The sequence below is a fragment of the Rhipicephalus sanguineus genome, chromosome 6, assembly GCF_013339695.2.
Source record: "Rhipicephalus sanguineus isolate Rsan-2018 chromosome 6, BIME_Rsan_1.4, whole genome shotgun sequence".
NCBI classification, from domain to species: domain Eukaryota; kingdom Metazoa; phylum Arthropoda; class Arachnida; order Ixodida; family Ixodidae; genus Rhipicephalus; species Rhipicephalus sanguineus.
Window position 1 is genome coordinate 120941483 of NC_051181.1, and position 12692 is coordinate 120954174.

The 12692-nt window shown below is 45.2% G+C and overlaps 2 protein-coding genes across 2 annotated transcripts in view; one reads left to right on the forward strand and one right to left on the reverse strand.

The window, feature by feature from the left end:
• The first annotated feature begins 904 nt into the window (after window positions 1-904).
• Window positions 905-3016, forward strand: LOC119396288 (N6-adenosine-methyltransferase non-catalytic subunit). Its single transcript, XM_037663436.2, has one exon. It carries the CDS (start codon window positions 1061-1063, stop codon window positions 2336-2338), a length of 1278 nt encoding a protein of 425 aa, XP_037519364.1. The 5' UTR covers window positions 905-1060; the 3' UTR covers window positions 2339-3016.
• Window position 3017: 1 nt separating this feature from the next.
• LOC119396286 (ceramide kinase) overlaps window positions 3018-12692 on the reverse strand; it is an 88886-nt gene continuing 79211 nt past the window's right edge. Inside the window, exons 8-11 of the mRNA XM_037663435.2 lie at window positions 10635-10717; window positions 9778-9977; window positions 8368-8516; window positions 3018-5006 (exon numbers count right to left, since the gene is read on the reverse strand). Coding sequence (XP_037519363.1) covers window positions 4919-5006; window positions 8368-8516; window positions 9778-9977; window positions 10635-10717 — 520 coding nt within the window. The 3' untranslated portion in view covers window positions 3018-4918. The remainder of the gene's footprint in view (window positions 5007-8367; window positions 8517-9777; window positions 9978-10634; window positions 10718-12692) is intronic.

Consider the following 12692-nt stretch of genomic DNA (forward strand, 5'->3'; position numbering starts at 1 on the left):
CTTTGTTCGACGGCTTATCATATCACTCTACATATGTATCCATTTTGCTCTGAAGGCCTTGGATTAACTGATTGGACGTGTACAAGACTTTGTGGATTGTTGATTGTTTTTGCTGCTACACAGGCTGCGCCGAAACACCGGTGCTTCACTGCATGGTAGAGCGCGCACGCTGCTCTCAAGTAGGTTTGCGTGCATGTTGTCTAATTCAATGTTGTGTTTTCTCAACCTGTGCCATCTAAACGTATAGACACGTTGTCACGCTGTATGGGAATTTCTTTCGATCGAACAAATATATAATTCGAATGAGCGGCGAGGCGTTGCTTGCAAGCCTACGCGTATTGCGCCCTGTACTTCCACCTTCACTGCAGAGCAATCACGCCGGTGCTGCTCTCTCGCGCTCACAGTTTTCAGCACAACGCTCTCAGGCTGGCCTCCAAGATTTCCAAGTTCGGCTGTAATCTTGAAGGCTACGCACTTTTAGAAGTGATCGTAAGGTTATAGAAAAACCTCAGTGTCGTAATTTTGAAAACATTATGCTGCTGTGATCTTACGTTTGACGTTGTTGCCGTAATTATCTTGTAACTGCGTATTAATTCAGCACATAATAATATTACGGCAGCTTTTTTGCGATGTTTGCTGTTTTCAGTGGCAACGTCGATCAGTTATGCAAGTAATGTAGAAATATAATACTACTTATTTGATCGTTTCACAAAAATTCCAGTATTTTTTAATTGCTATTTAAAATCATAAATGTCAAGTGCAAAACAAAACAAGAATATTACATCTATAATGTGTTGGAGTGCAGCGCAATCAAAACCAAGCGGCAACTGCACAAACTACTCTTGAACCAGACTTGGCTTTCGCTTTTTTTGTGTTTTCAGCCTCGCTGAAAGGCTTGCATATGGGCGAGTGGAGAAAGCGGTGTCTATGCCTGCTCTGAGAAGATGAGAAGCGGTGGTCGGTAAACTTCAGCTGCGTTTGTATGTGTTTACAGCTCATTCGCCGGTTTAGACATTTACGGTAGTGAATACTAGGCGACGTTGCTCAGACCTGCACCGACATGAGCGGCGAGTTATCGATCAGGCAGGCGCTCAAGGAACGCTCGCAGAAAAGGCGGGTTCTTCTCGTTCAGCAGTTGGGGGACGGCACTGCCAGCAACCTAAGCCAGATCCTCGGCAACACCAACGAAAGGGAGCAGCTCGCGCGAGATTCGAAGGCGGCTCAGGGATCGAGCCGCGCGAATGCCGATACTTCCAAGGATTCCAAGCAACCCAGACTCGACTGCGACGCGTCGCCGACTCATTCCGCCGACGACGACCCGTACGGTGAGGAGAAAGTTTACACCTACCGCGATTCGAGCACGTTCCTGAAGGGAACCCAGAGCGCGAACCCGCACAACGACTACTGCCAGCACTTCGTGGACACGGGCCAGCGGCCGCAGAACTTCATCCGGGATGTTGGCCTAGCCGACCGCTTCGAGGAGTACCCGAAGCTCAAGGAGCTCATCCGACTTAAAGACGAGCTCATCCGGGACACCGCGACGCCGCCCATGTACCTCAAGTGCGACCTGGAAGCGTTCGACTTCCGCAGCCTGAAGTGCAAGTTCGACGTGATTCTGGTCGAGCCTCCGCTCGAAGAGTACCAGCGCACCTGTGGAGTCTCTTCCCACACCAAGTTCTGGAGCTGGGAAGAGATCATGAAGCTGGAGATCGAAGAAGTGGCCGCCTCGCGTTCTTTCCTGTTCCTCTGGTGCGGTTCATCGGACGGCTTGGACCTGGGCCGGCTGTGCCTCCGAAAGTGGGGCTTCCGCCGGTGCGAGGACATATGCTGGATCAAGACGAACATCAAGAACCCGGTTCACCTGAAGAACCTGGAGCCCCGCGCGGTGTTCCAGCGGACCAAGGAACACTGCCTGATGGGTATCAAGGGCACTGTACGCAGAAGCACCGACGGCGACTTCATACACGCCAACATCGACATCGACCTGATCATCTCGGAAGAGCCCGAGTTTGGCGGCATCGAGAAGCCCGAGGAGATATTCCACATCATCGAACACTTCTGCCTGGGCCGTCGCCGTCTGCACGTCTTTGGCCGAGACGTGACCATCCGACCTGGTTGGCTCACCATCGGACCGGATTTGACCAACAGCAACTTCAACAGCGACGCGTACAATGCCCACTTCAGCAAGGGTTCCGACTACCTCACCGGATGCACCGAACGCATAGAGATCCTCAGGCCCAAGTCTCCGCCCCCGAAGGGCGGAAAGAACGCTGGCGGACCGCCTGGACTCTCCAGAGGAGGCAATCGCCGTGGAAGAGGAGCACCCAGAGGTCGCTGACATAGGGCCTCCCAATAACTGGCAACCGACGGTCGTCATCAATTCAGTGCTCAGTGTTTGAACACTGTGGTTGCAAGTTAAATTGGAGGGCAAACTCTGAAGTTTCAATGTTGATACTCTCCTAGACAATGAAATGAAGCAGCGTAATGCAACACCATCCACTCTTTGTAAGCTAAGCTACAGTGCTTAAGTATTGCGGGCATGTTAATTGACAAAGTCCAGATTCCAGCCTAAGCTTTTGCGAGGCATGGACAACTTACCTATAAAGCATCTGAATGCCAATGTCGGGTCCTTTTCTTTGTCTAAATGTAGTACGTAACCATGGTCATATCGGCTCGTATTCTATCACAGGCACCAACCATTTTGTCGCTGTTGGCTGTTTTGTAAGTGCGTGCTACCAATGTTATTCAATGTCACCCCACTTTTTTCCATTATGTTGCTTTTTACATCTACTATACAAAGTTGACGTGAAGCTGCATGTTGTGCAAGTATTGTGTCAAGTTTCATTTCTGGCGGGAGTTTATCAACTTACTGTTGCAAGTTAGGACGGAATCGCAATTTGTGTCAATTCATTTTGGACAACCAACATAGATCAACTTGCGCATTGTGGGACATGTATTCCTGTACAGATGCTCAGTGCGGTGTGCATCTTTTATACATACAAAACAAAGTACCAAAGTGGGTTTGTATATCTTTATTGCGCAGTTTCGCACCTTCTCATAGGTGCAACTGCATACGACGCAGCCCCTCGTGCGAGTGGGCCAGTTTCAACATAAACGACAATATACACGTCTGTACAAAAAGGCAAACATGGCAACATCACGATTTTTTTTTACATTCAGAAACACCAACGAGATGTGGCTGCCCAACAACTACTCAGTCAGAGCAAATCTTGCACTCCTTCCTTAAAACGTTTACAGAACAGCGAGAACTCATACTGGCACAACACAAGACGTGATCCGGTGGCCCGTAAATGACAAAACCATCGCATACAGTAGAAAAGGTTGCCTTGTTGTGGACGCAGCTGGAAAAAGGATTATCACATGTTCACGTCTCTCATGTATAGTTATCACAGTCTCTGATGGCAACAAGCCACTGTGTGCATTTGCATATAACCTCGGTAACCCAGTCCAAAAAAAATTTGTGCGACCAATATATCGGGACTAGGCTAAGCAAACCCTGAAGAAAAAGCTGTTGTACACGAAAACCGCGCGACACATGTTAGCCGATAATGTGGTATCTTCAGGAATAGCATATAGGCCAAACTGTATGTCTGCATGGGTAATTGTTTAGCCAGGTAAGGGCTGCACCGAAACGCGGTCACCTAAATGGAAATGATCGCAAATACCTGCTCGTTTGCAATCACAAGTTTGCCGTATCACCAAAGGTTATTGCATATAAGTAAGATGTTAGAGATATGGGCCGAATTTCTACTGCTGGTCATATAATCTCGAGAAAATGCAGAACACTGCGCTTTTACGATGGTCATTTACGAAAAGAAAACGTAGACAGCAATAATTAACAGCGTTATGGAAGTGATTCATGTGGTAACAAGAACAAGCTTCATGAGCCAAATGGCGAAAGTCCACACGTCGCGATATCGCTCGGAGCAACCACATTTTGTACCTCTCTCTGTCTGAGCGCTTCTTTTGTCCCGCTGGCATCGACGACCGAAAAGATTGCACTCTGGAATGTCTCGACGAAAAGGTGCCACACATTTGACATGCCGTTTGCTTGGAGATCTTTCGGGGAGGGGGAACTGCATCGTACGTACGCTTGGCACATGCCAATCTCCTACAACAGGGACAGGTTAACGGGGACGTGAGGTGTGCCGTCAAGCGCTATGGTATGCTTCTAACATACCGTTAAAACTGCTGAGACTATGTTTGGTACCTGTAGAATGTAAAGGGCACTAGTATGACTAACAATACTATTTTCTGCTGTTTGACAGCTAGGTGGCTCTATCTATCGAGTTCTAATCTGAATGATTAAATCTGGATAACTAAAGCATTGAGGCCAGCTCATAACCACCATACACTGTTCCCATAAAATTACCAACAAAAGCAGCTCGACGGAAGATAACATGACATTCAAAGAATAGCTCTTCGCAAGCAAGTTATGAAGTCCAAAACAACAAAATGCTGGTGTCTTGCACACTACCTGGTGGGTGGTGACCGGGAACAAGTGGTGACCAGGAATTATATCAACACCTCACAAAAATTTTTCAACAAAGCAATTGTGTCTCATTCCAAGGGAAGGTGCAGATCCCACGTTGCGAAATGGGCCTGTGCACTGCAGCAATCAAAACATGTCGTATCACGTGGGTCACAGAAACGTGGCGTTCAAGTCATACGGCACAGTTCAGACTTGTCATCATGTACCCAGGGGTGGCTTCAACACAGGAATGAAGATGCACGAGCACTCAGACAGGCGATGCAAAGGAGGGACGCGCGAAAAACAAGACTGCGCCTTGTCGGGAACAGACAATAAAAGACGCAAAAGTCGGGTGGTTGCTCGCGGAGCACACCGGCTTGGAGATCAGCCGCGGCCACAGCGTGCCACTTCAGTCTGCTCGCGTTACTAGCAGGAACAGAAGCAACGGTCCGACCGGTATTCGTCCCGCTCCTCGATGCCATGCGCATACAGCTTGAGCAACTGGCGGTGAGACCTTTGGGAGAAAGAAAAGAAAAATGGAACTCGTGTTTCAGCAATGCCTCGCTACTACTGCGACAAAACGCTTCATAGCGTATGATGATAATACTGTTGTCAAATGCACTTGTTACACTGCTGCTGTCACACATGTGGCTATTTCCATGGTCTCAAGCTTTCAAAACTAATAACCAGTGCCTTTAGGCACTGAGAGAGTTGTCTGGGGCGCTTTAACTACAGTAACTGCATAACTTTTATAACCAGGGTTTTTAGGTGGGCTAGTTGGTTTATGCGCATTGTGGCAGAACAGTGCAAAACACTGGACAGTGAACACACAAGACGCAGCACCATGTCCTGTGTGTTCACTGTCCAGTGTTTTGCACTGTTCTGCCTGAAATTTATAACCAGACATTACCAGTGTGTTAAGAGCACCAAACCGACACTACTAAATGATAAAAGAGTGATGCATCAATGTTACGCATAGCAACAGAATACCGATACCGGGCTGCATAACTTTCTTAATTCAGGTCACGATTTAAGCCCTGGCATTGGCATATGAAATAGTTGGCCACTTTTTTTTACGTGGTATTTCCCTTTGTTCTTGGCGTCGGAAACTATACTGGCGGAAAAGTTTTCTTTGCAATGAAGCAAAGGCTTCCGAGCCAAATTGTGCGTACCCTACCACTAATTAATGTAGTTCCACAATTTCGTCCGTATTTTCTGTGCGAGATCTAAAAAACACTCCTTCATTTTCTACATGTAGCTCTTCGAGACAGGACGCAGCGCACACCAGTGACATATTTGTATTTGCTTTACTTTATACGTCGTCACTTTGCATCGTTGCACGCATGAGAAAGTCACGCCTGTTACCTGTACCACAAAGACCAAGCGGCCTCTGCGTCGAAATCCAATGCCGATTGCACTCGGCCATCACTTCCCACAGCGGTACGAAACGCACGTCAGACCCGGACTACTTCGCATAGGAGTACATGTGCAGATGCTCCACCCCCGTAGCTTTCCCTTCATTGCTAAGAAAAGTTGTCTGCGAGTATAGTAACCATGTTTTTTTTTACCTAACCATAATAAAACAAGGGATTACAGGCAACTGCGCACAAGTCGGGTACAGAATGATCAGAGCAATAGCTAAAAGTGCTGAATTATTCGTCACGGAAACTTTGCTGAACAGATTACTTTTGCCTGACTAGTTCCCTTCAACTTGCACCAGGGCTGTACCCAGGAATTTTTTTCGGGGGGTGTTTGTGTGCAGAACGGCTAACTTTGGCAACTGGTGGTTGCTGTGAAGGCGTGCAAGTATTTTAGTGTCACCCGCAAAGTTAAAGCATGAAAAAATTTCGGGGGGAGTCAAGTCAGAACCCCCTCAACCCCCACTTAGTTACGGCCCTGACTTGCACCCACTGTCACTGCAGGACATATTAGTGGCAGTAGTGAACTTTAAAAGGGTATGGGCTTGAGCTTGTTGGTAACACTTCATGGGTTCGAAACAGCGCGTAAAATACAAGGCACACAAAGAAACAGACAGGACCAGGCGCTGAACTACCAACAATCTTTGCCTGGTCCTGTCTGTTTCTTTCAGTGCCTCGTGCTTTATGCGCTGTTTCGAACCCATGTAGTGGCAGTAGAGTGTTGGGAAGCAGTGTACCATATCCTTAAGGACTGCATGAAAATTGGCATATCGCTGACCAACTGAAAAGACTTCTTCAATGAAAGCACAGAGCTCAACAGGACTCCTGCGTATAGCTGACGTGTCCGCAAGGTGAACGAAACAAAGTTAGTTGCCAAATCCCTCCGGAGCCAAACACTGCACAGACACTTTCCTACTGACAACTTTTTTTTACAAGTTATAGACAAAATTAATAGTCGGCCCTAACAGAACACACTTTGCAACTGCAGTAGTACTGAGAAAGTACCAATGAGGACAAAATTTCAACAACTTTAAAAACCTACATTGTCTCTGATGGGAGAGTAGTGTCCTTCACAGTTCACCTTCCTGCATTTTTATAGAGTTCACTTAAATTTAAGAGTGCCCTTTGAAGTGTATATTTCTGCAAAAATTGTTTTTTTGGGCATTTCCTTTTGCAGCACAATGGAATTCAGACTTCTTTCACTAATATTTGCCATCCACCATCACGCAGTTGATTGCAAAGAGTAATCGCAGTAGAACTATAGGAGCGGGTTTCCTTTTATCTGCCAAACAAGTTTACAATAGCAGGAAAGGTGCCGTCGTTACTATTAATTCTAACATGTGGTACATACATATCTACAAGTTTTAGGATTATATTCATTCCGGCGCACTCATGTCGGTTTATGGAATAAAATGCCTAACAACCTTTAAATTTTAACGCAAGCCTGAAAAATCCACTTGTTCCACTGCAATATGTGAAAAGGCATGGCAGCATCGGATCCACATCCTCCAGAAAACTAGAGGCTGTTGAGTAAACTGCAAACTTCCAGCAAGTTATGTGTCATGTCCCAGTGGTAAAACAGCAAAAAATGCACTGCTCATACACGCTGTCATTTTCGAAAATTTCACCTTGGTGTTTAGGCTCACATTCCGAGTGTTACACTAGAGTGACCTGATGGTGCGGTGCAACTGAAAAGGTTGCACGAATCTCAGGACAAACACCTCCAACTTTATTTTATTTTCTGCAACTTTTTTGTTACACTTTTTTCAACAGCTGTAGCACAGTCACATGATTACAAGCAAAGGACTCTCAAAGTCATCAAGTGGATTTGAACAGAAACCTTTTTCAAGTTTCATTGCATTCAATCCAAAACACGCAATCCTACTTAGTACTTTTTTTTTTTTCATTTAGGGCCTTCTTTTACAATAACGCCTTCTTTTTTTTCACCAGGAATCGTTGTTGAATGGCAGCAAAGAATGAAAAGGTTGAGAAGACGCGGACCACAGACCATGCATAGCAGAATCCATATGCAGCAGACTCGTTAAATGGATCCTGAAGGGACTAGGACAATATGTTCGGTTTAACAGGAGTTCCGTGTACTGAGACATGAAGAGGAGTGCAGAATTAAGTACGAAACCAACCATATTAGAGGCAGCTGTTCCATTTAAGCAGAAATTCCGTTTAAAAGATGATTCCTGTTTATTGAGAGTCCACTGCACAGCAAAAGAAAAAGTGTCTGTTTTGAAGGCCTTATTCACCTCCTACGACCCATGCTTCGTTCAAGGGGGGGCTCTTCTTTGCTCAAGAGAGGGGGTGGGGGTTCCTTTCGCCAACATGTGCTGTGTGTAGTATATGAATGCATGTGTGAAGGAGGCTGGTGTTATGTAAATGTGCAGTAGCAAGCCAGGACTGCACCATATACAATAGTAAAGTGCCTAACAAGGGTGCAATACCAACCTAACGAGCAATGAAGCTTCTGTGAGCAGTTCCCCATCACACTGCCAGGAGCCAGTGTGCTTGACTGTGCCCTCGTCGCTAGAGTCTGGCGTTTTGGGCACAAACTCGAAGCAACTTGTTCGGAAGCAGTGAACGAAGGGAAACTTGAACTGCAATGAGAAACAGCGAACAAGGATGGCATGAGAGACCACAGTTACAAGATTTGAAAACAAATTTACACTCAAGAGCATCTATAGACATTTCGCAATAATGCCACACAGATTAAACGTTACTGTATTTTTACAGATTTCAATTCATTTAACAGCCATGAATGGAGGTGGCCGCATTTTGCCTCCATCAAAATGCAGCCACCGCAGCCGGGATTCAATCCCATGACCTTCAGATAGCAGAAGATGGCTTACTTTAATGAGAGCCTCTTTGTTTCTTGATAAAATAACTAGGCCTAAATGAACATATGTGCAACCACAGCCCAACTTGGATTCAAAGTTTGAGTCGTTAAAAGTGTAAGTGCATACCGGAGTACTTAAATCATACGAGTTGTGAAACTCCCCATAGGCCCCATGTATCAAAATCCAAACTCGCCACTAGCCAAAATCACGGAAGTCTGCTGATTGTCGCGTCATGTGTTGACCAAAAAATAAACTAATAAACGCTCGCGACAACATCAGTGCTGTGTGCAGCATTGAGCAGCTTGTGAGGAGTGCATGCAGTGGCGGCGATCTCGTGTTTCATATATTGCTGCTCCCACATGGCGCAACAATCTGCAGGCCCCTGCAGAATTGGCTATGGGCATGTCCGGGTTTTGGAACGCAGTTTCGCAACTGGTATGATTGAAGAACTCTGGGCACATATGTGCACAACTACAAGTTGAGACTTGGTTGCTGAAGCCCCGCTAGAAAGTTCAATAGTAAGCCTCTAAATCTTGACATGTTGCTGAAAAAGGGGCATGACTTCTGGAAGAAGGCAACACTCTGGTGCTTACTTTTTCTGTCTCTAGTAAATTGTCTAGAATTTGCAGCAGTGTAATCAGGGAAACAAAAGAAAAAAAACATGGTTGTCAATAAAGATGTGCTATGTTTCTTGCAAGGCAGTCTGTCGTGCTGTAAGAATCACTTAGATATCGTTAGGCTTTAGTGAGGCACACATCCACCAGACCGGCCACTATGCACGAACAATTACATATATAAGATGTTGGCTTTTTACCACAAACACCTACTAGGTTGGTTGAAAGTGAACCCATAGATCTGTGTCATTTTAATCATTCATGTCTTCAGTGCTTCATCACAATTCCAGCATTAAAAAGGACAAATGTGCATCAAGTTGAAGCATACGATGTGCCCTGCATTGACGCATTTGCAACGACAAAGCAAATGGTACAGTGCTTAGACACAGTCTGGAAGACACACTTACGGGGCTGCACGTTTCGGAATTGGCCAGAGCGACCAGAAACCTTAGGAAATTGCGTCGTGAGCACTGTGAGACCAGGACGACATCCATGAGACCATTGCCGAGGTGAGCTGTGGGAGCCACGCCCGCTGTGCTACGTGCGCACCGGTTGGCCATGAGAGCACAGCTCACGGACAGGAAGTGGCCCTGAATGCCTAACCAATCTGCATTAGGAAACGGCAGGGGGTAAGATACTTAATTCGGTTTTTATGGCTCAAAAGTAGCTGAGGCTATGCTGCGCCAATCACAAGGTGTTAGCAGGAAAGAGGATAAATGAGCGTTTGGTTGAGCGAATAACCCATCTGTTTCGGGCGATCAACTGAACATGCTTCTTTCTTTTGTTATTTATTATGTTACACAGCATTTTTTAACGATCGTTATTGTATTTCTTCTCCATCGAAATGTGGCTGCTATAGTTACGATCAAGCCCTGAACCCCAACCTTAGCAATGAAGGGCTACAGCTACTGAGCTATAACAGCAGCACAAGGGTTACCTTAAGTATGCCATGCATCGAAATAAGAAAAGAAGGAGCACAACTACCAATGCATTCGTATCGGTGTCACCTAAACTGAGAGTAGCACATAATTTGAAGAAAACAGTTAAAATAAACGTTCTACTCACTACTTTTCCCCTCATATTACCTCCTTTTTTTTTAAATCTCTTCACGAAAATATATTCCTTGAACAACGTTAAATATACTCCGGTGTGTTCATCAGGCTCAAGAAAACGTGTTTCAGTAGCTCCTTTAAAATGAGCTTTGTTTCTATAAACCCAGCTAATCAACAATGCCATACCGATTTGTTTACAAGAGTTCACTTACAGGGCTTATTTTCCAGATTGCCATCTGAAGTATTGAGAATTTGGAGTGGGATGTCACCAGGTGCTGTATGGCATACTTCACATCTGGGAAAGAAAAAAAAAAGAATAGCAACAAGATCATGATCACCATGAGCTGCCGCTGCTTGGTAGACTGAACAGAGCACAAACTAATGTCAAGAGCATTACAATGCGTAGTCTCGGAGTTCAGCACAGTTGATTCCTGTTCACTCAATCTTAGTGATTATTTATGGAGTTGCTTCAAATTACCTCCAAAGATCAAATTCAATAACCATCCTAATTTTTTCATCAACACAGAGCACTAAGTCACACACCTAGTTGCATTCATTCTCTACAATGCACTGCATAAAAGTAAACACATCCCAAGTGCCAATTATACGTTCTTAGCATCCCATAACATGCAAATGCGTAACTGCACTGCAGGTAAGCGTCATTACTCCATGGTTGTATGGTGAAGCTGGCAGATATGAGAACCAAGTGTGTGAATAAAACATTTTTACTGCAACAACACAGCACAATGCAGGAAGCATTGACTGCTGGACCAGTTGGTGCATCATTGCGAAATCGTTGAGCGACACAAAACACAGAACAGGAAGAAGCGTTGCAGACAGGATGGGCACTCGCTTACTACTGAAGTTTATTCAATAGATTTCAAGACAGCGGAGTGGGCACGCATGCACCGTCACAAACTGAGCTCATACATAAAGCACTGAAAAGTTTCCGATTGTCTATTGCCTTGCCAAATAGCACAGTTCTTTATCAGTCAGTGTGACTTACGGAACACTCGCACACAAAGCTTGTAAAGCAAGCAATAGGTTTGTCATGCATGCATTCAGCACTGACAAAGTCTTGTCCACATAAAGTCAAGCATATATATTTTCAGTATGCAGGTGTCACGACTGGAAAGCTTAGGATTTCCTTCCAATCTCTTAGCAGCCATGGGAGATTCACTTTTAAACGAGCTCAAAAAGCCACCCGCTGAATTCATTGAGAATAAGCAGAAACCAAAAAAAGGTTATGGTGATGCCATATATACAAGCTCTTACACACAGTCTCAAGAAAGTAGGACGAAAGCATGGAGTGGACTTAGTTTTCACTGCCCCTCGCATACTTTCTAAATTGTACTCTTTAGTACGTGCTCGAAGGGAAATGAAAAGCGAAAGGAACACATGCCAGAAGAGACATATGAAGCCCTTTGTGACTTGCACCACCACTCTGAAAACCACCAAGGACGTTTACAAGATCCTGCTAAGCTGCAGTAAATGTTAGATCGACCAAACTGCTCGTTGTGCTAACGACCGTCTCAGGGAGCACTCGTCATCTCCAAAAGCTGTTGTGAATGGTATGCACCTACCTGCACTCGTCGAAGAGTGCGGTTGCGCACCGCTATTTGACAATGGAACAAGTGTTACAAAATCTAGAGTGAAATTGTCTAGACTGGCCAAATACACACTATCAGACATGTCGTGAGTGTTCCATCAGTCGACTGATGAATAAAGAATTGTACTATTTGACAAGGCAATAGAATATCAGAAACTAGGGGTGTGCGAATATCAAATTTTTCGAATACGAATCGAATACAAATATCCACCTTCGAATATCGAATCGAATATCGAATATCAAAGGAAAAATGCCTCCACAGTAACAATATTTTATTTAACATGTAGCCATTTGAAAAAAAAAAGAAAACATTAACAGCCTGACTGGCAAGACAACATACACTGCTATCTCCAGAACACAATGTCCAGGCTAGCACAATGCACATCACAACACAAGCAAATATCACGGCACAATGAAAGTAATGACTAGATGTTATCATGAAGAAATATGAGTTGCTCCACAAGATCAGGCAGCAGGCGCTCCCTTCTAACAGAGACAACCCCCCCCGCCACTGAAAAGGCACGCTCGCTTGGAACAGAAGTGGCTGGTATAGGGAGGTACATGGGGCAAAGCTTTGCCAGACTGGGGTATCTGAAGGTGCCTACAGTCCGCCACCAGTCACATGGGTCACTGTCTTTCTTCAGAAGTGGTCCCGCATAGC

What these genes read in the sequence shown, in the direction of transcription:
- LOC119396288 (XM_037663436.2), top strand. Translation starts at nt 1,061, where the DNA reads ATGAGCGGCGAGTTATCGATCAGGCAGGCGCTCAAGGAACGCTCGCAG.